The 26,814-nt window shown below is 34.9% G+C and overlaps 1 protein-coding gene across 1 annotated transcript; it reads right to left on the bottom strand.

Moving 5' to 3' along the window:
• Positions 1–428: 428 nt before the first annotated feature.
• galnt12 (UDP-N-acetyl-alpha-D-galactosamine:polypeptide N-acetylgalactosaminyltransferase 12) lies at positions 429–24,175 on the bottom strand. Its single transcript, XM_056479380.1, has 10 exons — positions 23,549–24,175; positions 21,954–22,123; positions 19,957–20,146; positions 17,003–17,188; positions 16,361–16,478; positions 13,279–13,455; positions 7,474–7,605; positions 6,613–6,726; positions 5,670–5,825; positions 429–2,030 (listed from the first exon to the last, which is right to left on the bottom strand). Exons 1-10 carry the CDS (start codon positions 23,902–23,904, stop codon positions 1,893–1,895), a joined length of 1,737 nt encoding a protein of 578 aa, XP_056335355.1. The 5' UTR covers positions 23,905–24,175; the 3' UTR covers positions 429–1,892.
• Positions 24,176–26,814: the final 2,639 nt, after the last annotated feature.

Here is a 26,814-nt window from a genome sequence, read left to right as displayed (position 1 = left end):
CATTTGAATAAATAGAAGCTGATTTGTGGAACAGCAGAAGAGGATGAGACACCAGCAGATGGAGCTGGCAGCACTGACTGATTAAAATAACTCAAATTACCATCTTGCGAAATGATAATGATTGTCAAGTGCAACAGAGAGAGACCCAGAGGTTATAATGAGTGGTTAAATACCGTGTTTTTATACTGCAGAACAATTGAGGTGCTTGGTTAGGTTTAGATTTGTAGGTCATCTTGGAAGACATCTTTTTCTGAATGGCAGTTTTGGATTTATGATTTAAATAAGGTCTGTGGTTTGGAGACTTGGTGTAAACATATACTAAAAAGCTCAAGTTTGATGTTGGCAGGTGTTAAGAAATGTTTTTAAACAGTTATGCTCATTGACTGTTGCATTTATTTATGATAAAAAGTTGAAAATGTGATTTTTTGGGGTATTACAAATTTAAATAGCTGTTTTCTGTCTGAATTTATAGATCTAGATCAAATGAAAAGACTGTACTGGATTTACAAGTCATGTGTTTGAGTAAAATGTGAAAGTTTGTTTTAAACTATGAAAATTTGGCTATATTAATTATATAAAAATATTGTAATTTCGAGCTTTTTCCACCCAGATAATTGGTCAGAATAACAAATGTTTTCACTTGTAATTTAAATCATGGTTATTCCACCAAATATCAATATCAATAACACCAAATAACTATTGTGAAGTTAAAACTTTGATATTGTGTTGTCAAATAATGTATATAAAATATGACATACAATATATTTAGATTTAGAAGAAATTACATCAGTAGAAGCTTTTTTCAAACACAAAATCTGTAAATCTTTGAAATTGGTAAATCTTTTAATATTTACTGTATTTTAAAACGCTAATTATTCCAGTGATGGCAAAGTTGAATATTTTCCATAGTATCTTAAAAAGGCAATAATTACGGTCATGGAAAGCAGATTTTTTTCTTTAAAAGAAGATTCTTCAGAAATCATTGTTATATGTATAATATGAGGTGCGCAAGAAATATTTCTTATTATTTTTAATGTTGATCATGTTTTTGTGAAAACTGACACATTTTTATGATTATTTTATGAACAATCTTCTTGAGAGGAAATATTTTATAATGCAAATGTCACTTTTAATAAATTTTATTCCACCAAATATCATTTTTTTTACTCTAATGAAGTTAAAACTTTGATTTTGGTATCAATATTGTTATATAAAACATGACATATAATAAATATATTTAGATTTAGAAGAAATTACATCAGTACTTTATTCAAACAAAAAACTTATTATAAATCTTTGAAATTGGTCAATCTTTTAATATTTTCCATAGCTTTTCCATAGTATTTTTCATAGATTCTTCGGAAATCATTCTAATATGTATAATATCAGGTGCTCAAGAAATCTTACTCATTATTATTAACCTTGATCATGTTTTTGAGAAAACTGACACATTTTCATAATTATTTTATGAACAGAATACTCCTAAAATAGAAGTGTTTTATATTACAAATGTCACTTTTAATCACTTTAAACAACTCTTGCTTCATAAGCTTATTTATTTCTTTAAAAATTAAAACTTGCTAAGTTTTGTTGGGCACTTCCCTTACTTTCCTCATAAATCCAAAACTCCACCACCAATGGCACAAAACTGATAATTCTCCTCTGGTATTATAATTCTAAACAAATCCATTAGTTAATAATTCACAAAAATAAGTCATATTTGTCTGATCTGAACAGATATGGCCTGTAAGCTGCACTCAGTGTAACAGGAAGGCACTATTAATCCTAAAAGGACGAGGAGGAGGAGGAAGTGGAATGGTGTGTAGTCAGAGCAGCTAATATAAAATGCCCTTTGACAGTAGTGCGGGTGAAGGGTGTAGTGAGAACCTCTGCTATGTTCTCTCTTCAAAGAACCACTTCTGAGCATCAGAGTCTGAGCAGGGCCGAAGAGCAGGTCCAGGACTCCCGGAGTCAGTCCGATCCACTGCTTCAACACACTTCTGCGTCTGAACGTGGTATAAAGTGCCGTCCTGCCAATGTAGAGAACATGAAAAGCATTAAACAGAGAGTGGAGCTCCAGACTAACATCTGAAAGCAGTGGTGCTGGTAAAGCTGTACAGATGGCGGCAACAGGAACATGTGATATTAAAATCCATCTGGCTTTTAGTTCAGTTTGTTGATGTAGTTCCAATTAAAACGGAATATGGAGTAGGCGCAGAGCTTTCTTTGCGCATCATTCTCTCATAGCAAACTAATGGTAAGCTGGGTGAGCATGGGTGCTGTTTGTAGGTACCAGTCCTATAACAACATTCTTCTGGTGGTGTCGTGGATGAAAGTGTAGACCTGGAGTTTGTGGAGGGTGCGGGGATGAGGCTGATTGGGCCCCCTAATAGTAACTTGGGCAGCCTAATAGTAACTCTGGGGCGCTCATACTGGCGTGGGCCCTAAGAATACTGGCGTGGGCGTCCCTTGGGGTGTGGTTAAGAATATATTGGCTGAAACCATCAAACTGACGTCAACAGGAAATAACATAACTTAATAACGCGGAGAAAATGATCAGACTTTGATTAAAGATTACCAAAACTAACAGTTTTTTTACAGTGTAATACCTTTTCACCCGAATTGTTCACCTACATTGAGATTAATTGTTCGCCTAAAGAATCACAAAGTTTGCTAGCTAAATAAACATTCAATGATTTGATTTCATATAAACTTTAATAATATTGCATGTTTTGTCTCTTAGAAATGCACACATCTCAGATTTTTTGCACATTTATTAGATCATGATATCCACAGGTATAGAAACCCACAACCATAATCAAATATAAACTCTTTTATAATACTCAGTTTCACTGAATTAAACATTTTTTGTGCTTGAGTAAAATTTTACTTTTGTATTAGTCTGTAAAGTGATGATAATATTTCTTTCACATTTTTTAAAAAGCCAATTTTTTCAGATAGTTATGTTTAGAAAAATTAAGTAATCAACATTTGGTAAAATATCTTGAATAACAACAAATAAAAACATTTTTTTTTTTATTCTGAACAAATGCTACTTTCTGAAGAAAATAAATAAATAAAAATCTCTAAATGATTACATTTTTAGTTTAAATTGATTTCATGTGAAAACTTTTTATTAAAAAATGCGGAATTCCAAGTTGTCTTCGTCAACTCACCTTTTTACGTAAACCTTGACAAATAACATTAATTTAATCCATTATTCAAATGCACTTATGACCAGCTAGTGACCACTATATTGCATTTTAAAATCACAAAGAAGCACGATTTCAGCTTTAAATCTTCTATAATGTTCTTCCACATGAAAAAAAAAATAAATAAATAAAAAAAATCACCTACATCTTGATGATCTGATCTAATCTGTAATACAGACTTCACTATAGTAAAACAAAGCTTAGTAAATTCTATCCCTCTGTTTCCACCACATGCGACAAGTATAAAGCAGCCGAGGGTACCTTAGCACATTTTTTTTGGTCCTGTGTTCAAATTCAGTTTTTGATTCAAAATATTTCAGTTCTTTGCTAAGGTTTACGATTGTGTTTTACTCCCTGACCCAATAATAGCAATTGTTGGTTGGTCAGATTTTCTGGAGAATCTCAACTAAAATGTACGATTACCTGTTCACTATGTCATGATTATAGCTAAGAAAGTTATCCTTTGTTTCTGGAAGAAAAATTTTAGACCTCTTTTTTTCTGACATACTTCTTGGACTCATTTCTCCACTTTACATTTGGAAAGAATAAGATATACCACCTCTGGGAACTTTGCAAAATTTGATAAAATGTGGGATCCAGTCTTCTTTTTCTAACACAACATAAAGACTAATAATGTTGTTTCCTTTATAAAGATTGCTGTATATTTTTGTAGGTTATATATGTCTTGTATGTTGCCATTTTCCCGTGTTTCAGTCTTTATTTTACATTTTGCACATATTATTGTTACATTATTGTGGTCTGGCTGTCAGTTATTTGTTTTTATATGTCTGCAAAAACTATAACAATGATATATATATATATATATATATATATATATATATATATATATATATATATATATATATATATATATATATATATATAATGCTTTTCTTGCTTAGCATTGTCTTGTTTCTAGTCCAAATATATAAACATTCTTAAATCAAGAAGCATTTTCTAGAAAAGTAAAACATAATGTCTTGTTTTAAGAAATAATATGCCAAAATTAAGTGATTTTTAACTTACAACAATCAAAATAATCTGCAAATAATCTTACATCAAGAGGAAAAATAAGATCATTTTGCTTATCATTTTGATCATTTTGCCACTGGCAGATTATATTGCTTGTTTTAAGAAAAACTCGCTAAACTTTAGCATATTATTTCTTAAAACAAGACAGAATTTTATTGCTTGCCAAGAAAATGCTTCTTGATTTAAGAATTTTTAGTTATTTGGATTAAAAACAAGAAAAAAAAATCTAAGTAAGAAAAGCATTTTTTGCAGTGAAATTTAACAGTAAACTTTCATATTTGGGTGAACTATTCCTTTCATACTCAGAGATTTTGCTTTTGTTTAAATATTACAAAGGCTTCGGCCCTATCACCTCATCGTGCTCTGATTCCCCAGAGTCTCGAGTGAATCCCACTGTCGTCACGCTGCTCTTCAGATGCTCACTGTACCAGCAAAGAGTTCACACTGAGGCTCGCTTCTGAAATTACACTCAAGCCACACCGAAACCTCTTGACATGCTGTTTGTGACTTTCTCCAGTAGCACTTTAATGTGACATCCATCATTCGCTTCCAAGAACACTTGAAGTGTAGCAAAGCATGCATGTCAGTGTGTACAATTATTGATCAAAGCTGGTAATATTGAGCCATTATTTCATTTAAATGAATACATTTTCTCTTTCGATGACAAGCCGCAATTTTCAATCATTATTCCAGTTTTCAGTGTCATGTGTTCCTTCTCTAAACATCTAAACGGTGGACAGTAGCACACTCCAAAATGAGAGTTCAACATGTGGTGGTTATTAATTAGCAAATCATATAAATATTGCGAACGTAAACATTAAGTGAGCAGGTTACATTGTATCCCTGTGTCATAACAACACACTATGTGACGAGATTTGCAGTGATAAACAATTTGGCTTTTTGCACCAGGGCAGAAATTTAAATACAGCCATTCAGCAGCACAGAATACTGCTGAAGAATTTGCCCTCTCCTGTGGTTTGTAATGTAATGGGTTGCACAAATGTCTTTTGATGTTGCCATCCACTCAGCAGATCTCTCGCACGCCCCCATACTGAATGTAACCCCAAACCATGATTTTTCCTTCATCAAACTTGACTGATTTCTGTGAGAATCTTGGGTCAATGCGGGTTCCAGTAGGTCTTCTGCAGTATTTGTGATGATTGGGATACAGTTCAACAGATGATTCATTGGGATTCATTCTTCTGCCACTTTTCCAAATAATCAACTAGAAGTCAAGTTATTATTTGTTGCTCTTATAGCTGGAATCAATGACAAGACTTTTGTCAGGTGGTGTTGTGTTTGTTTTTCCCTACCCTGCAGTTCGATGGTTGCACATTTTCAGCTTTCTTCAAATATCTTCTTTTGTGTTCCACAGAAAAAAAGACATACACTCATTTGTGTTCATGCACGTTGTAGTGATCTCACCTCTCTGAAAAGAAACTTCTGGTCTTCAGGCACAGCTTCTCTGGGTTTACTACAGAGATTCATGGTGAGGAATGTGGAGACGGGATCAGCTACGACACAGCCTGCAGGATCCCTCGTGTTGTAGCGGATCTCCTGGAGTGTGGAGTACTCAAAGAACTGTCACCCAAACAGAAAAGAAGATAGACACAATTTTAGAAGGTTGCTAGAGTATTGCTATTTATGGTGGTTGCTAGAGTGTTACTATGCAGTTGCTAGGGTACTTCCTAGTGTTACTATGCAATTGTAATAAAATAAAAATAAATCAATAAATTAATAAATAAATCAATCAAAAAAAAAAAAAAAAAAAAAAAAAAAAAAAAAAAAAAAAATCAACCCTAACATTTTTGCAGGGAAAATTTATAATAATAATAATAATAATAATAATAATAATAATAATAATATTAATAATAATAATTTAATAAAGGTGTCTCATCTTAATCAGAAGACATTTCAGAAAATCTGCTGTGCCTTTTTTATAGGAATAGTTCCTTAAATTAAGTCTCATAAGGCACTATGCAACAGGACTGACCCATATGTACCAAAGCAGACAGAAGCAGAAGAGAGACACAAACGTTTCTCTTGTCTCCTCAAAGAGAATCCATTAGGAGAGTGTTGTTGTGCTGTACATATGGCTGATATTGTTCACTGATAAGTCTCCAGGGTTCCTCTGCCTCCCCACAGAGAGAAGGAGACGAATGAAGTCACGCTGCTGTGCCAGGCGGCTGAAGTCGCCTTAAAAACAAGTGTGCTCTGGAGTACACAACACTCTATTTACTGCTGTCTTAATAATACATTACAGCTGTGAGACACACTTTGATGCATATTCCTGAGGACGCATCACAGTCTCTGTATATTGTTTGTCAGTTAATGCTAATCAGAGAAGCATGCATCTTCTCAAAGTTACCTGGTTTTGTCCCATGCCATGACACGGGTAAAGGATTACCCGGTGACCGGCTATCTTATGTTCATCAGGCGGGTTGTAGTCAAAGCAGTAGTTGGTCATTCCTTTATTCTTCAACTACAAGTGAGAACAGACAAATATAAAGGGCATTTAATGAAACAACAAAAAAAAATTGTCAGCATAATATCAAATATTTTAAATGTTTAATTAATTCTATATTTTAATTTTTTTTATATATGCCAATTAACTAGGTCCACCTTACTAGTACCGGGTTGGACCCCTTTTTGCCTTCAGAACTGCCTTAATCCTTCGTGGCATAAATTCAACAAGGTACTGGAATTATACTAGATTTTAATCCATATTGACATGATAGCATCACGCAGTTGCTGCAGACTTGTTGGCTAGACATTCATGAATATATTCATGAAAATATTTTTGTAAAATGAATTAAAAAGTAATGGAGACCCACTCACTGTCTCCTATACAGTTCAAAAGTCTTTTGACCTTCATTTTTAAATGTACCTTTCGTACATTTTTAAATGTACCTCCAGTGTGGCTAAGTTGACAACAAAGGAAGTGCTTTAGGTGCAAACTTTGAAACAAACTAATCAGCTGAAGGCGCGTGTCCACCTGAAGTGCTGAAAACACCAGCCAGTTGACCACTGACAACACTGAAAACACCGTTGAACACTGACAACACTGAAAACACCAGTTGAACACTGACAAGAACAGAAAAACACTCAGATTGGGAATTCTTTGGTGGACACAAGCGCTAAGTGCTCCACATTATAGCTTTTCTGCTTCTGAAGCTGTGCTGTTATATATCTGTTTCTGTGCAAGTAAATATAAATTGTCTCCTCTTACCATGCCAAACATTCCAGGCTTGTCTTCAGGCACTTGAATATCAGGGTAGATGTTATCCAAGAACCATCTAAAATCTTTGCAGCGAAGTCGCATTCTGAGTTTCCGTCTGTCTGTTACATCTCCATAGGCTTCCTGCAAACAAGAATGAAATGATTGGTTTTACTGGAGATGTATTAGTACATCGCCTTTGTTTGTTTTTTTGTGTGTTACAGTTACTTCATTAGCATTTATAAAATCAAGATATAATGCTTTTATATTTAATTTTTATGTATAATAAGCACATTTATTATATATGCACAACTAGCATTTTTTTAGCAAACTTTCAACAGAGGATGAGGTTTTACCTGTGGGAAAAAAGGTTTGTCAACTGCTACTATTTTAATCATGTAATTATTGTTAGTGTTATGATTCAAACTGAGCACCTGACACTTAAAAAAAAATATGACAGGAAAACTCATATGCCCAGGGTTCACCAGGCAATTTGTCAAATTCCCAGACTTTTATTGGCTAACAGCTGAAAATCCATGACCTAAAATGGAAAACAGGCAGTTGTTGTGTTGAGCAGACTGATTCTGGGATGGATAAATTTAATGCAAAAATCAAGCAAGTGACTCAAAACTTGCTAATTTTCTACACATTTTAGCCAGACATGACATTGTTCAAGTTCCTTCTGCAAACATCTACGTTTTTTATATCAAAGAACATTATATTTGCATACAGAAAGAGTGTGTGTACTACCTTGAGTTGTCATAACTTGGCAATCAACAAGTGTGTGACCTGTATTATATGCATTATGTGATATTATTGCAGTGCACATTCAGCCAGAACAAGGCTACGTTCTTTGTGTCAATTTGAATTTGTTGCATGTTTTTTCTAATACTATTGTTGAAGAGATTTGAACAGTTTGGTTAATTTTGATAATTTCATTGATGTGTCAAATATGATGTGGCAGGCTTTACAGTTAAGAGGTAAACACTTTCTTTTTCTCTCAGTAGCTATGTTTCCATCCAAAGATGCGAATAAATGTATGCACAAACCTGGAATATCACATAAAAGATGTGATCCAACAAGTCAAAGAGAACAAAATCATCACTTCCTGATTTACTGGTGCCAAATATCAAAAATAAAAACTAAATTTGCTGTTGTAGGAGAAGCTGCATGAATCATTTCCTTATTTAATAAATTAAATTCAAAAAAGAATGAAAACGTGTACATTTGTGTATATTTTCAAAGTAAAACAACACAATAAATGCCAAAAATAATACAACAAATTTTATCACCATATCAGTCATATTAGGCCGCAATAATCAGGCATTTTTCCCACATTATGCAGGAGAGACTGGTTGAGCACTGAGCAGAAAAAAAGCCACAGACATTTTTAAGGGCACCTATGGTGAAAATCTACTTTTCAAGCTGTTTGGACAGAGATATGAGTAGGTATAGTGTATATACCGTCATATTGGAGTGACATAAACACACCCAGTCTTTTTTTTTTTTTTTCAATTTAACAACATAAGTGGATATTAACCTGTATCCTGTCACATTTGCATGCAAAAAGAGTGCAAATCTAAACGCGCGTGCTGTCAGTGTGTGTGTGTGTGTGTGTGTGTGTGTGTCCGTGCTGTGTGTTGTAACGACATTGTGTCTGACTTATCTTTATAACTCCACAACAAATGCATCAAATACTCATTTGTAAAGTTCTTACTGTAGTATTTCTCACAAACATTAAATGAGACCTGCTTCCTTTATGTCTGTCTGCTGCCTGTGGCAGCCGAGGGAGGAGACGTGGGAACAGTGGGCAGGGAGAACTAGCTGTAAAGGCCCAGTACACAAAATAAGCAACAAGCTGTTACGAGCTATAAAACTGAAACCTCTGAAAGCTATAATAAATAATCTGATAGGTGTTCTGAGCTGAAACTTTACAGACACATTCTGGGGACACAAAAGACTTATATTGAATCTGGAAAAAGGGGTAACCTAGGTGCCCTTTAACAGCTACCGACCAGTGACTGCATTTGATTGCTGGTTGATAAATGGTAAAGGAATAACATATCAATGGAGAAATAGCCTATCCATAACAGTAGACAAAACACATGAAACAATGTGATTAAAAAACACTATACAAAAGTAAACATTTTAATAAATGGGAAGTAAAATTTTAAATGACAAACAAATTGCCTGATATTCCATGACTTGCACAAAAAAATAAATAATCCCTGACTTTGAATGTCCAGAATAGACCTTTTAAAATGCCATGCTATTCCAGAAACTCCGTGACCCATGGGGACCCTGTATGCCGTTGGTTATTGTGTTCTGTCAAACAAAGACAAAGTTTGTACTAAGCTTTGTAAAAAAAAACTATATAAAACATTTGACTGTCCAAATATTTGTCTCCAGAGCAGACAGCTCCAAAGCAATCCATCAAGTATGAGCTTGCTTTACTAAATACAATTTGACAAAACTGTTTACAGCACTTTCTTCATTCTAATTCAGCTGATTTCCCAAAATGATCACATACTGTAAAACCAAACCTCTCATCAAACTGCGTCATCTTGTCGTTAAGCATTCTGACGCAACTACCATACTTGTGGTTTCCCACAAAACCTTTGTGTCTTCCAATGAAATAATGTCACCACCCCACCTCAGCAAACAAGACTGATAAAGGCCAAGTTCCAGTGTTTGTTTGTGGCCTCATAACCGCCTGTCAGGCAAGAATGACTGATAAATGATGGTCTGAACAGCGGAGCCAGAGATATGAAGCTTTATAAGAAACATCTGCTGGAGTTAGAGCTCTGTCGAAGACAAATGACAGAAACTCTGCTTCTAATTATCCAACCTGATAGCGAATCATCAATAACACACAGCCCCGCTGCGTGTGCCAGCCGGGTGGCACAACATCACACCCATTGATGATCTGTCTGTGATCAGACTTCAGTCCTGAGGCAGATACACACCGTCCAGCAACGCGGTCAATCAAGCGGCTGTCAAATTAAGCTTTCTGATCAGCGAGATCCATCACACAGCCTAATTTTGTTGATCTTTAGGACTCGCTTGTGCAATCAACAGAGATTTGGGTCATGAATAAAGCATGCCGTAAGACAGAGGGTGAAAGAGAGACCGATCCTCTTACGAATTTGCGTGAAAGCAGAGTATGAAGGTTGTCAAACCTGATCCACACTGGCAAGGCTAGCGTTTGCCTGTGGTTTATACCCGAAGAGAGAGAGAGCGCCTTATCTGCTGGCATCACATCTGATGGATTTCTAGTTGGTGGTGCCAATCTGGCAGCATCTCCGAGGTTCAGAGAGAAAAGGGTTACCTGATCTGTCACAGAGAGCACCTCTCTCTTTAACTACAGGGCTCGGTGGGGATTGTGAATGACAAACAGGAACGCCGAGAGCTGCCACTTCTCTTGAGTAATTTCACACCGAGCACACAGAATGTCACCTGAGGTGTTTCAGCCCACCCGCTAAATGTCACTCATTCAGGGCATATCAGCAGATTGTGTGAAGGTGGGTGTGGATATGTGCAAAAAAAGGCTGATTGGTTGGTTAGTTGGGGTTTTAATGCCATGCCAGCTTCCTGGGCTACCTACTTTGGGAGTAACCAATTTAAAAACAATATAAGACTCAATTTAAACAAGCACATCATTTTTCTTGAGATTTAATTTAGGGATGAACAACATATTGGCTGCCACATAAGTAATGGCTGATTAATATAATTAAGGAAAAACAACCCTTTTTTATTCTGCCTTCACTTTGTCAACACTTGATACTCTATTATTAGTACTCTCTAGTCTAATTTCTACTCTATACAGAAAGACGGAAATTGCTCTGCCACATAACACATCCGCTTTTAAGTTTTTTTAATTGTAGATTTGTTTACTACCTTAATCTGACCTTCAAACAATAACACATACACAGTTGTTAACAATGACAGTTTTTTTTTGCAGCAAGTTTTTTATTATTTGAAAGTTATTTGTTTTAGTTTTGATAGAATCATTTTAGACTGCAGCTCTGCACAAGAAGTTTGGTCATAGGAGAATTGGTCGTGCCAAACTGAGCCTGGTCTCTCTTGAGGTTTTTCCCTAAAATTTTTGTCAATTGGTGAAGCTTTTTTCCTCGCCTTGCTTGGTTTGGGGCTTGTGGAGCTGCGCATCGATGGATTTGCTCTTCAGCGTTTGGACTTTCAGCAGTGAAAATTAAACGAGTGTCATCGAGTGACAATGTTGTGGGACTACTATACAGGAGTTATTATTATGAATTATAGATAGCAAAAAAAAAAATTTTATTTTAGCATTTATTTTTTTTAAACAGTAAAACACGAACTGCATTATGAATATAATAAAACATGTGCTTGTTTGGTGTAAAAATTTGGAATAATGACAAAAATTACTAATTTGTGCATCTCCTGACTTCCGTGTGCAGCCATGTAGCTGTTGTAGATGTTGTATTCTGAGAAATGTTCTTACCCCTTGTGTTACATTCGCTTGCAGAACGTATTTTGGGTATATGCGTGTGCGTTTATTTGTATGTGGGTGTGTCGTTTCATGCGTGTTACAGGTACGAACGGCATTGGAGGATCCGCATTTCGTGCTGATGACGTTGGCCGCTGACGCTGGGTTTGCGCCACCAATCGCTGGCCGGTGTAGCGTTTAAAAGCCGAGCCCAAACTGCAACAGCGATCTCTCTCTCTCTCTATCTCTTTTTCCAGCTCTCGCTCCATCTCGCTCTTACTCTTTCTTTGGGTCTCTGTGAGGACAGTCTCTCTTGCGAGAGTTAGTCTGAGAGAATGTGTTTTTGCTTGTGTTTAATCCTCTTGTCTAAAGTTTTGAGATTTGAAATTGCAATGTGTTTGCTTGTGACTTTGTCCAGTTAACTGATATGTTTGAGTGATACCTCAGAGAGGGTGTAGGAGTGAGTAAGTCGTGCGATATACATACAGTATACACCGTAATTCAGTAACACCGAGATTCATCTTTGTATTAGTTCATTAGGTTCAGGAGCATATGCTTCTTTGTGTACGTTTTGTTTTTAGTTAGAGTAGTTTAGTTAAGACGTTTGGTATGTTGAAGAGGTTTCTTTTCATGCTTTTATTTTCATATTCAGTTTGGTTTGTTGAATACAGTTAGAGGGTTTTGTCATATTTATTTCTTTGATTTAAGCACATCTAACTACTTCCTTTCCCCCAGGTAATTTATTATTTATTTATTGTAAATATTTTTCTTTCACTGTACAATTTGTTTTCACTGGTTTGACTGGAAGTCTGGGCAATAAATAATTGCAGTGATATTTGGTTTTCAAGTCATTTCTTTCTCTATCAACTTGTCAAACACACTAAACTATTGTGTGTTTTGTCAAATACCCTAAGTTTAACATTAACATCTAAAATAACGCAACACCTTGGTTTCCTAGTGTGGTCCTGAAAAATCTCAGTTTCAAGGGCTATCTAGTCCTTCCCCTTAACCCTACGCCTTCAAGCTAAAGTGAATTGGGACACCCCTATCCCTTCAAAACAAGGGGTAGGGGTAAGGGGAAGGGTTAAGGGGTAGAATTGGGATTGGGCCAACATATCATCTGATTTTAATGATTCCTGAAAATGAAATCATTACAATCAGAAAAAAAACAGACGCAACTTTTATCGACAATGGGGTTGATTTCATGTTCACACAGTCAGATCATAAAGGGTATCGTCCACAGACTGCTTGATTGGTTGATTTACACTAATGTCAAACATCTCAAAAATAGACAGTATTATAATAAACAGGCAAAAGCTGAGTTATGCAACAGACTACACAAGTAGGCGTACCAGACGTGCGTGAGGGCTGCGGTGGTAATACACCTCTTTGAAATCATCCATCCAGACTTCTGCCGCTCGCACACTGTTGGCCAAGGCCTTGTTTCTCGAGTATGGTGCTTTCTTCGGAAACACATGACCCACGTGAGAGCAAGGATGGATTTCCAGGCTTCCTCCACACTGCCAGATCTGAATAAAATACACCAAGACAGGAAATATATTAACTGTTTGTAATCTGCAGGAAACATTTTATCCAAAATAAACATGATACTGGATAAAATATGCGACATGCAATATTGTATTTGAGTATTGACAACTAATAAAATGTTTTCAGCTATCTGAAAATGGTCAAACGTGGACAAGCTCAAAATGTTTTTACACCTATATTTAGCACCATCCACTTGTGATATAGTGACAAAAACACAATTTAATACAAGGTGTAAATAGACCTATCAAAAGTATATGTGTGTATATTTTATTGTACAGTCACATTTATACTACAACAAATTTCTATGATATTATAAAGACAAAAAGATATTAATAAATTGTCTTTTTCATTGACATTATACAGAAGACAAAGCTAATTATTAATGAATTATTATCTTGGAAAAATGATCAAGGTATGTTTTCAATTTTAACTATTAATATTAGATTTATAACCATGAAGTAAATTTTTTTTTTTCATTTTTAATAATAATAACAACAATTCCTTACATTTATAAAGTGTTTTCTGGACACTCAAAGCACTTTACACATTTCGGGAATCTCCTCATCCACCACCAGTGTGCAGCATCCACCTAGATAACACAATGGCTGCCATATTGCACCAGACCGCAAACCACACACCAGATTATTGGTGGAGAGGAAACCATGATGGCCAGACAGAGGCCAGTGGGCAAATTTGGCCAGGATGCCAGGATTAAACCCCTACTATTTTCGAAGGACATCCTGGGATTTTTTAACGAACTCAGAGAGTCAGGACCTCAGTTTAACGTCTCATCTGAAAGACGGCACTCACTGAGCAGTATAGAGTCCCATTCACTATACATTAGGACCCACACAGACTGCAGGTTAAGCGGCCCCTGCTGGCCCCACAAACACCACTTCCGGCAGCAACCTAGCTTTCCCATGTGGTCTCCCATCTAGGTACTGACCAGGCGCAGTCCTGCATAACTTCAGGGCGACCATGTGAGAGATGCAGAAAGCTAGCTGCCGGCTATTCATTTAATTAAATCTTTCTGTATTAAGATCCATCTGTAAAACTATACAAATAATACAAAATAGCAATATAGCTAACATGCCTTATGTCAACGACAAGAGAAAAAACTAAAACGTATTACATTTCTATGGGTAAAACTACTTAATTTTACCCATAGAAACATAATTAATTTAACCGTTATTTTGAAAGCGAAACTGACATTTTCTTGAATTTGGTCATTGTCCAAATTTCTTACTATTTATATATTATTTGACATATTTAATTGAAATCTTAAATTAAAACATTTTTGATTTTACCTGCATTACTGTATTTGCGACACAAGATGCCAAACCTACTAGATTTAAAAAAATAATCAGCAACATCCACCATTGGATCATTTTAAACAACTGTCACACAACGTAAAGGTGCCATATACTGCATTGGTTCAATAAGTTAAATTGTTCTCAAATATTTACATAATTTTTATATGTAAATTTATATATTTCATATATATAATTATTTATTACTCCATAAAATACCCCTGGAATCAGAAGGTCCATATAATAACAAGGTCGATATAATAATACTTAATTCGTCAAAATGCCCCGTGAGTCACGCAATGCCTGTTTTGTGTTCTGATTGGTGTTTAATTCACAAGGGTTCTACTCTCGTGGATTTCAATTGAGAATGAGGAAACAATGTCATCTGACGCTCTTGGTATGCCATTTCCATCTACTGATCCCTTATTACTCGACTATGCCTAGGTATAGCCAGATTTTCTTTATAGGGCACCTTTAAAATGTCTGTATCAAGGTCAGCGGATGAGATGTAAACACTCTTCTCATCCGCTTGATAAGTGTGACATCACACGAAGCGGCTTTCAGGTCCAAGCGCTACATCAAACTGTATGGGGAGAGTCAAATGTTAATAATAAAAGTTTACAAAGCAATGTATTACTTTCGAAAATCACGATCGCAATATATATATCCATGCCAAATATCCGATGGCCAGAAAGTGATTAATTTTATAAATTGTAACAATTTTGGTATTTGTGATGCAGAGATTGTCCAGAGATTGTTCTGTACACAATGATTTTATATAAAATTCACTTTAATGTGTGATTGGACTAAAAAGTGGGCATAAAGTCATATTTTCTCAATTCAAATAAGTAGCAGCTTTGACCCGGAAATAGTATTCCATACATCACAGATACATCATGACTTAATAAGCAGATTGGATGGGGGAACCTGTTAAGATGTGACAGCAGAAGACGCTGTGCAGCAAGAATGATGTCATTATTATAGGGTTAGAGTTAGGAACTATTCCATAGAATGTAATCCCATAATGCATTTATCTTGATTTTTTGAGTCAATACAATTTCCAAAATGCAACTTTTATCTTTAACCCTAGACACGTTTAAGGTTGGTAAGATGTTGCCTGTGCAGGCAGATCAGTAGTTTTTGGAACTGAGCTACTGATTCAAGGAACAAACATGTTGTCATGTTGCATCGCAAGAGCTGCTGTCTAGTGTTTGTGACGTTCCCTGTTGGAATCTGGTTAAAATGCACCTCCTGGCACTCAATGCACCCAAAACACAAGTGAACCATTGCAGGCTGTGTAACAGCATTGGGGTCCTTGAGGGGATGAGCTGAGTAATCAGAGGAATTATGAGTAAGTAAATGCTGCATAAACACTGAAGGTCGCTTTAGTCATCAGGCTAGCTGGCAGACACTTAATAAAGGCGCTGACCGTCCTCCTAACCTTGTGTGACTCATCACACAGATTTCAGACAAGGCTGGTGACCATCTGCCCAAAGGCTTTCACTACTCAGAAAACCAAAACTTGGAGTGAAATGATAGGGAAAATCTTACAGTTGAAGTAACAAAACAAACTTACCCTAAATGAAAACTCCAGGTTCTCTCCCCCCCAGACCTCCATTCCTGTGTCATATGTGCCCAGATAAAGGAAGTACTTCTTGTTGACGGCAAACAAACCCCCAGCCATTGTTGGAGACCTAGATCAAAAAAAGGAGACAAATGTTTTAGCAGAAGGATATAAAGACACACTCTTTTTCTCTACATATGCACCAGACACTTTCTTATAAATCTCCACGTTTCACACAGGTGAGTGGAATTGGTAAACCACCTGTAGGAGACACATACTTTCTTTTTGTATGTGTGTGTCTTTGTGTGTGTATGCATGTATAAAAATCTGCTAAATCAATTAGACTTGCCATGGGCTCTATATATTGCTGCTCACTAAAGCTTTGAAGTGCTTCTTTTAGGGTGCACTCACACTAGGCTATCCAAACTGTGCCTGGGCACGTTTCCCGGTTCATTTGACAAGTGTGAGTGCTCCGAATCGTGCCCAGGCGTGGTTCAGTTGGCCCGGTTGAAAGAGGTATGCCAAAGCGCGGTTCAGTTGGCCAACCAAAAAGTTAAACAAAACTTATCTATGACCTGTGGTGTTGTATTTAAATTGGAGAGAGATCAAAAAATGTAAATACAAATCCACCAGAAGCCAATATAAAGCACAGACCTGACAACATCAGTGGCGGCACTTCTGCGTTTCTGCTCATGTTCTGGAATAGAGTGCCACGTAAACACCAATCGCCAGTCAAATCCTCCAATCTGAGGTTCTCCTGGGTTGCCCAGGTACTGGAAGGTGTTCCAGTCTATGACGTCAATGACTGGACAGACCACAGCTGAGGGCTCCTCCTTTATTCTACAGGATTTAGAGAGAGGAAAAAGTGGATTACACAAACACTCATAAAACAAAAAGATAAGCTCTCACCTAAAAAGCATGCAAATTTTGTTATGTAAATTAAAATACCAGGTAATACACAGCATTTGGTCATAATATTAATCCATAGAGAGCACATTTACACAGCCTTATAATGTGGAGCTACATTCAAAAAAAGATCTTGTTGACTACTTATTTAAAATGAGCTGAAACAACCCAATTCTTGAGGGTTTTTATTTACAACAACTTAATTGTTTTATGTTCAGTCCACTTAAATTTGTAAAAATGAGTTAACTTAATTCCTTAATGTTTTCCCAACACAAATTGGTTGTAGAACCCAGCATTTAATTACAGTATACTAAATGCTTAATTCTGATTAGCTAATAAAGATGCGGTGATAAGTTCACCCAACAATGAAAATGCTATTGAAGTAATTGCTATATTGACACTCAGGGGGAAAAATCTGTTGAAAAAAAGTGTTATTTTTGCTGTGAACACGTATGTGCAAACAAAAGTATTATCGTAGCTTGGTAATATTCGACTGAACCACTGAAGGCATATGGTCTGTTTCTGATGTTTTTTTTTTCATATTTTAAAGGAGACGGAACCGCCGCTGTCTATGGAGGATGAGGGAGCTTTTGGGTTTAATATAAAATATTGAAAAATTGAATGAAGGTCTCAAGGGTTTGGAACTATATGAGGGTGAGGATTTGATAACAATTGTAAGACTTAGGTGAACTAACCATTTCAGATGTTCCATTATTTTACAGATAAACACATAGCTAAAGTTCTAGACAGGTCATGATCGAATTACAATTCCATATTAATAAGCAAAATTATTTATTTCACAGCCTACAACTGTCAAAAACCAAATTAAAAGAAAAGGCTTTGGATGAGATGTGTAAGAAACTAATACTGCACCCAGGAGCTGCTTGAGAACAAAAACCTTAAACTTTAGGTGTGTTAAGAGTAATAAGAGTTCATTGAATTCTTAGAAAACAATGCACATCCTTTTTCCTTTTTTTCCTGGACAATAATGCAATGGCCCATTATCAATTATTCCTTACATCATGCATGCTAGTGGATTAGGCTTCTGCTGGTATCATTCTTTTAGCAATTATCTTGTTTGCAAGTAATTGCTTTTATTATCACTAATATATATATATATATATATATATATATATATATATATATATATATATATATATATATATATATATATATATATATATATATTATTATTATTATTATTATTATTATCACAATATTTACCTAAACTGCAAAAAAATATTACTTTAACAGGTATATTAACCAAAAGATACTCAATGTATTCATTTACTGTACATACAGGTGAAGTCAAAATTATTAGCCTCCCTTTGAATTTTTTTCTTTTTTAAATATTTCCCAAATGATGTTTAACAGAGCAAGGAAACTTTCACAGCATGTCTGATAATATTTTTTCTTCTGGAGAAAGTCTTATTTGTTTTATTTTGGCTAGAATAAAAACAGTTTTTAATTTCTTAAACACCATTTTAAGGTCAAAATTATTAGCATCTTTAAGCCATAAACTTTTTGATAGTCTACAGAACAAACCATCATTATACAATAACTTGCCTAACCTGCTGGGGTAACCTAATTAACCTAGTTAAGCCTTTTACTGTCACTTTAAGCTGTATAGAAGTGTCTTGAAAATGATCTAGTAAAATATTATTTAATGTCATCATGGCAAAGATAAAAGAAATCAGTTATTAGAAATGAGTTATTAAAACTATTATATTTAGAAATGTGTTGAAAAAAATCTTCTCTCCGTTAAACAGAAATTGGGGGAAAAATAAAGAGAAGGCAAAAAATTTAGGGGGCTAATAATTCTGACTTCAACTGTACATGTTCAAAGTAAGTAAATGTTTTAAACAAATTAAATTGCAATAGAATGATAAAGTACAACAGGTAAAACTTTACATTAGTAAACATTGGCTAATGCATTAAAATCAACAGCTAGAAATGGCCATATTACAGTTATGTTAAAGTTAAAGCATTACATCTATAATAATAACTTGAAAAAGACAAGTTAATAACTCCATTGACTTCCTCTGAATAAATCTATTATGGATTTTGTTATTAAATATCAACTGAGAAAGTAACATCTCCTTCATTCATTCATTCATTCTCCTTAGGCTTAGTCCCTTGGAATGAACCACCAACTTATCCAGCATATGTTTCACCCAGCAGATGCTCTTCCAGCCGCAACTCAGTACTGGGAAACACCCATACACTCTCACATTCACACACACACTCATACACTACAGCCAGTTTTGTTTACCCAATTCACCTATAGCGCATGTCTTTGGACTGTGGGGGAAACCTGAGCACTCGAACCAGCAACCTTCTTGCTCTGAGACGACAGTGCTAACCACTGAGCCACCGTGCCTCCCGTAACATCACTGAAGATTAATAAATATTTTTGTAGATTTCATTACACTGACTTTAGTTGAATTAACTGATGTTAACAAATGGGACCTGCTGTACAAAGTTAACTAATAAAAGGCCTATAAATAGACACATAATTGCCAATGATATAGGCCAGATTAACCTGTAAAAAAAATGAGATAATCTATTAAAAAAACAACCACTGCCAAAAAAAATCCGCTCTAAATGTTTAAATAATAAACAATCATTCACTGGTGTGCATGTACATTATCACAGTATATTGAATTACTGAATATGCCTATGTCTATTATAGAGAGTCTCACCTTTGGAGTAAAGGCTCCAGCCAGCCTTCATGGCACTCGCAGTGGCAATCGAGGAAGGTCAGCACTTCCCCCGTGGCGATGGAAGCCCCCAAAAGCCGCGCTCGCACCAGACCCTCTCTCTTCCTCGCTCGGATCAGACGAACCTTTTTCAGATCGGCGATGTAATTCTCTAGAGGCTCCTTTAAGTGTTCTGGGGATCAGATTAATGAGATGTAATCAGTAAAAGGCTGCAGGCAAAGATGAAGCCAGAACTTGGAACAGAAATATGCTAACTAGCTTTTTGCATGAAGAAAAACCTGCTGTTTCACCACAGGGTGGAGCTGAGATGATGTTATTGCTGTGGTATTATTTCATTGATAACAATCAAACCTTGATTCTATAAATATTTATTTTTCCGTGATGAAGCATGTGTGTTTGAGCCGGATGTAACAACGTGTGATTTGATTAAACTGAATTAAACTAATAGCAGCTCAACATTCAAAGACTGTTCCTATAGCATCCAGTGGTATTTTATTCAGTTCTTTGTTAAAGTTAAACAGGGAATACAGGAATTAATGTTAGACTAGGCGACTAAATATTGGGTAAGCCCTCATTTATATTATTATTATTGTTATTATTATTAATTTATTACTTGGGGCTTTTGTTAATGGATACATTGATCAAAGATAGGCATGGGCTGGCATAAAATTCCAATGGTATGATAACCTTATATGATAACCAATATTACAGACATGTTCAATATTACCGTAATGTAAGGAACACAAAGAGAAGATAATCTGGAGGATCAAAATCACAATGAAACTCAAAATAGCTCTTGACAAAGATATTTTTGTGGTGAGATCTTAAAATACCAAGTGTAACATTAATTTCATACCAGATAAAAATGAAGTACAGAGGAAATAATAGCCGTCATTCTGTTCTCACTTCTGACATGGTTAATTATAGCGCAGTCTTCACATCATTTGAAAGGATTACTCTCGGTTCTTTTGACAGGAAGTTACTCAAACCAGAAACAAAATAAGTAGATGTGATATCTGCTATATAAAATTAAGTAGGTGTGTGTATCGAAAAAGGATGGATTACATTTATATACTCATTACGAGTCTTGCTCTACATAAGGTATGATTTTATTTCTGTGTATATTTTTCAGACAGGACTGGGGGAAAAGTATAATTGTTTTACACTTTATACGTTTATGAAGAATGAAATACTTTTTTATTATTCTTTTCAATTTATTATTATCTTGATCGAGTTTTATCTGATTTACACGTGTAATATGACACAATTTTGTCCAAGTAAAATAATGAATTTCATGTTTTGTCAGAGATTATTATACATATGTCATATTCAGAAGAAAATTAAAGTGTTGTTTGCACATGCAATCTTTATGGTTGCAGTGTTATAACAATGGTTAAGTCAGTTGATTAACTACTTCCTATGTGGTTGCTAGGATGTTATTCTGAGCAGTTCATTGATTTCCCAAAGCAGAATTGTGCATAATAATACATACAATTGAAGTCTTATTATTACCCCTCCTGTTTATTTTTTCCTTAATTTCTGTTTAACGGAGAAAAGATTTTTTTTCAACACATTTCTGAGCATAATAGTTTTAATAACTCATTTCTATTAACTGATTGATTTTTATCTTTGCCATGATGACAGTAAATAATATCTTACTAGATTTAGAATAGGCAAGTTATGGTATAATGATGGTTTGTTCTGTAGACTATCGAAACAAATTACCTTAAAGAGGCTAATAATTTTGACCTTAAAATGGTTTTTAAAACATTAAAAACTGATTTTATTCCAGCTGAAATAAAACAAATAAGACTTTCTCCAGTAGAAAAAAAATATTATCAGACATACTGTGAAAATCTCCTTGCTCTGTTAAGTATGATTTGGGAAATATTTAAAGAAGAAAAAGATTCAAAGGGAGGCTAATAATTCTGACTTTAATTCTGTATTTGTCCCTAAGATTAACAAGCATTTGTTGATACCTCGGTCACTGTAGTCATCCACCAGTATGATTTCATTCAGCAGCAGGTCAGGCGAGGTCTCCAGTACACTATGCACGGTCCTCAATAGCGTGGACCAGGCTTCATTGTAGAATGCAATCACTACTGATGTAGTAGGCAGGCTCAGGTAGTCATATTTCAGATTTCTACAACTGAATGGGCAGATCGTGTTAGTCCATTCATGTTTACTCATTGAATAACCATGAGCAAACAATTAATAAATAATTGTGACAGGCCTACAGACAAGTGCACATAACAAAAATAATACAATACTAGATTATAAACAATATATATATTTTTTTAAATCATTAAAAGGAGATAATAATTAGGGCTGCACAATATATCGTTTCAGCATTGATATCAAAATGTGTGCATTCGCAATAGTCACATCGCAGCATCTGCAATGTGGAGTTGGGATTATAGTTGATCAGCCATGAAGGATGTACAGTGTTATTTTACATTTGACATTACATTTGATTATTCAATAATAAGGGTGGGAAAAATATCGATATGCTGATTGATTGTGATAATCCCACCCACAATACATTATTGATGTAGCCAAGTATCGATATTTATTTAAAGGTACAAAAGATCTGAACTAATTCATCAGCCTTGCACTGCTACCATACAAGGCTGATATTGTGATCTATCATAATCAGGGGCAAAATATAATGAAATTATCGTATTGTATTACTGTACTGAGTATCTGACTCATTGTGTACTTGTATCTTTGCTCTATCTTATTTATTTACACTTGCAATTAGTTTGATTCACTCCTCCACACGATTATTCCAATCTAAGTTAATGATTTCATTCCAGATAGAAGTCATCGTATTTATATCGCAATATATAATCGCAGAAAAATAAAACATTGCAATGTCAGATTTTTCATGCAGCGCTAATAATAATAATTGTTTTATTCAAATACAAACTAAAGTATGTGGCACCAATGCATTTTGATCATCATGATCATTAAATAGAAACGGAAATATGCAAAAATAACACAAAAAGTAAATAATCATTTTATAATAAACTGAAACATATTCATAAAATTCTAATCAGGATTGCAGTTTTAGTTAATTAACCCTGCCTCTAAATTACTATGAAACAAACTTTGTTTTGGAGTTTGGAAATCTATATTACTATCATATTAATTAATTAAGTCTATAATTATTAGGTTATTTCTGTGTGTTTCATTATTTTACAAATTCAGTAGCAATTTTGGGAGTAAAACCAAATTTAAAACACACTTTCTGTACTTTTATGACATTAAAACTAAATGAAAACTACACCCTCAGACGTGACTGAACGCTTTTCTACACATTTAAAACTTTATAACGTTCCCTGTATCAGTAATCGCACATAAGACACTGGGGACGGGGGTTGTTTACAAATCATACATTTTCCACACTTCCCAACGGTTCGTCATAGACTAAACCAAACAAACTACCCTGTATCCTGTTCTACATCCTGGTTCTATTCAAATAAGCCCATATACCTGTAATGCCATTACACCAACCAACCAGTCAATGACCAGCAGAGGTTGAAATATCTGTCAAAGCAACTTGACCACTTACAGAGGGTTCCATCTTTCAGCCAGTCTGCGGTGTAAAGAGATCCTATCGCTCACATAAGTGTTTATCTGATGTTTTTTGATGCTCTCCTCTTCCTCTCGCTTCTCTTCCCCACTCAAGTCCAGTTTAACAGCTCTGCCCATCTCTCCCAGCGCGTTTACATCTAAAGCAGGCTTCTCGTAAACAGGTCTCTTCAGAAACTGCTCGTCCACATTTTTGTGCTCGTCTGGCGCTTCTCTTATTTTCGCCAGTCCGACATCACTCTGCGTGTTCCTGTGAAATACTAAATAGCCCACAACAAAAGCCCCGACAATGTACAGGATAAACTTGGAGCGACTCCGTCTGCCACATATTGCCATAATGTGTCCTTCTCGTCCGGTTTCCTCAAACCGTTTCTGTTCAGTTTCATGAAAAGTTCAGGAAAAGTTCGCCCGGGAGAGAGCAGCTTGTTTTAAAAGTGCCAGATTTCATTTTAAAGTCGACTAAAGTGAAGCAATCCAAGCAGAGAGAAAGTTTATTCTGTGGCTGAAGCCAAATTAGTTGAGGTGTAATCAATAGATCGACATGAACGAGTCAGTCGGCTGGTCGAGCCGGTTGCAGACGGGGAGGAGTTCAACCCACTTGCGGTGATTCGGACACTTTTTAGTGAGTTGCGCTTTGCTCCGTCGGCGACAATAGTAGGTTGCAATCAGGGGAGGAGTTCAGAAGAGGCAAGTTAAGATGAACATTTCTGCTTCCAGTATGTCTACGGAAACTACATAGCCTGACAAATTAGCACAGAGCTAACACAAATCAATTGTGTAAAAATAAGACGACAACATTGAGGACAACATGCTTTTGTTAGAAAATGAAACTTTGCAAGGGTTTTAAGGCTCTCAAAATGCACTTGTAGGCTATATGTAAAACTTTTCAGAGTAATGTTTTGTAAAAAAAAAAAAAAACAGGTTTCCAGAAAAGTTAAGCAACCAATGTAATGAAAATCCATTCATTCTAATTTATTCTAGTTGTTACAGGTAAAAATAGCCAACTGTTATATGCTCTAATAAATGTAATGCAGTTATCATTATACAATAATTTTTCACCAATTTTTGGAGAACAAAAAAAACTGCTATGGTTTATACTTCATAAGTGTAAGTTATAATGGGCTATATGCACACAGACTTATCATTTTCAGCCAGGCAGCCCAAGGGCCTCTGGTGAACTGTCTTTCCATTACCACATTTTTTATGTTTAAGATCTGATTTCAGCAATTGAAAAATCAGCGATCTTCGCTGACGGGTGCTGGTTACAATGATCTTTCATCACATTTTACGCTTGAACAACAAAATAAATGCTTATGCCTATTTAACTCAATGTATTGTATTTACATTACAACATCGATGCTGTAAAAACAATGTTGTGAAATTGAAAATAGTCACATTAAGCTTTCACCGGAAGTTTAAAGTTGGCTTTAAAACTCTGTGGATAAAGCCCATTATACGATTTTTGCCATTTCTGAAGAACAAAATAGAAGTGTAATCATTTTAGCCTTTGATCATTTAGAATTTTTGGAAAACTAAAAATGTTTTTTATAATACATGTCATATGTTTTTATAATCATACAGTTATAATTACACAATTTTTGGCATTTCTTTTTTGTTGTTGTTGCAAAAATTGTACACCACAAAACATTCACTAACTCAGAAAGAAAACACCTAAAAGAGGGCCTGCATTTTTTTCCATTTACAACATAGAATATGATATTTACCCAAAAGTAAAATAAAGTTCACCACATCAGACAGGGTTTATACTGTCATGGAGTACCTGGAAAAGTCATGGAATGTTGACATGGCATTTTCCAGGCCTGGAAAAGTTTTGAAAAAACAGAAAAACCCACAAAGTTTTAGGAAAAGTCTTGAAAATTAGTTTAACAAATATCTGTACACTTGAATTAGGGCTGTGCGATATTGGAAATATCTGACATTATGATATTTCGAATTCCTGTGATATATATTGCGATGTGAATACAATTTCACCAGATGAATTAACTGGTTTATTTGCATTGATTGGGGGATTTTGTAGAGGAGTGAATCTCGAATAATAACGAATAAATTACAAGCATAGATGAATAAAATATAGCAAAGACAAAAGTGAATTATAGTTTTCAGGTATTCACTATTCAGGTACAGATATTGAATAATGAGCACTGCATAGTCTTCATTGTATATCATTTAATATTTATTAAAATTTCCGGATGTTTTAAAATTTGAAATATTGAAATGTTCACACAATCACGGGCCTTAAAGAAAAAGTTTACTCAAAGATTAAAATGTACTCACTATTTACTCACACTTCACTTTTTTCAAAACCATACAAGTTATTAAATTATATTCTTTTTGTGTTCATTTAAAAAAAGAAATCTCATAAATGTTTGAAACATGTGAAGGGTGTAATGAAAATGGTAAGTAATTTTTGGGTAAACTATCTCTTTAAAAATGCATGCAGATGATAAACTTTTCCTCCATTATGATTAAACTCTATATTAAACTATAATCCCATCATTTCATATCCTGCGATGTGACTATTGCGGATGCACACATTACGATATCAATGCTGAAATGATATATTGTGCAGCCCTAACTTGAATATAATTTAGTTGTCTTTACTTCTTTTCTGTCCTTGGCCAAAAACTTGCTCTCACAGTGTTAGTGCTGTGTAAGCATGATCAAAATCAATTTTACAGAGATATAAGAATAAATTTAAGCAAAATAGATTGTTGCGTGTTCTATGATATACTGTAATAAATTTGAACGTCATTGTTTTTCTTATTATTTTACATGTACATGTAGACATTACGTCATGAAAATGTACTTGAAATTTCTGGAAAAGTCTTGCGATTTTAATAGTAAAAATGTGAATGAACCCTGATCAGAGAAAGAAAAATGTAAATCACATTTGTAAAAGAAAATATCTTCTTCTTTAATGAAAGCCATGTATAAAAGTCAAGCCAGAATTTACAATTAAGTTCACAAGATGAAATAAGTGATCGAGTGTTTCTGGGAGATTTAAACAAAAGCTATACATGTCAACATCAAAGTTAAATCTTTTTTTAATAAACTCATTCACAGGTATCATTTCTGGCATTTCTGGAAAACAAAATAGAAGTGTAATCATTTTAACTTAAAAGTTAAAAATCTTAACGTTTACTTTTAGTTTATTTTTATATCCTGCTTGACCTGAAAAGAGTATCGACAGGTTTATCTTTTCCTCAAAATAGTTTGGGGGAAACG

The sequence above is a fragment of the Danio aesculapii genome, chromosome 19 (genome assembly GCF_903798145.1).
Source record: "Danio aesculapii chromosome 19, fDanAes4.1, whole genome shotgun sequence".
Classification (NCBI taxonomy): Eukaryota; Metazoa; Chordata; class Actinopteri; order Cypriniformes; family Danionidae; genus Danio; species Danio aesculapii.
This window is presented reverse-complemented; position numbering and strand designations above follow the sequence as displayed.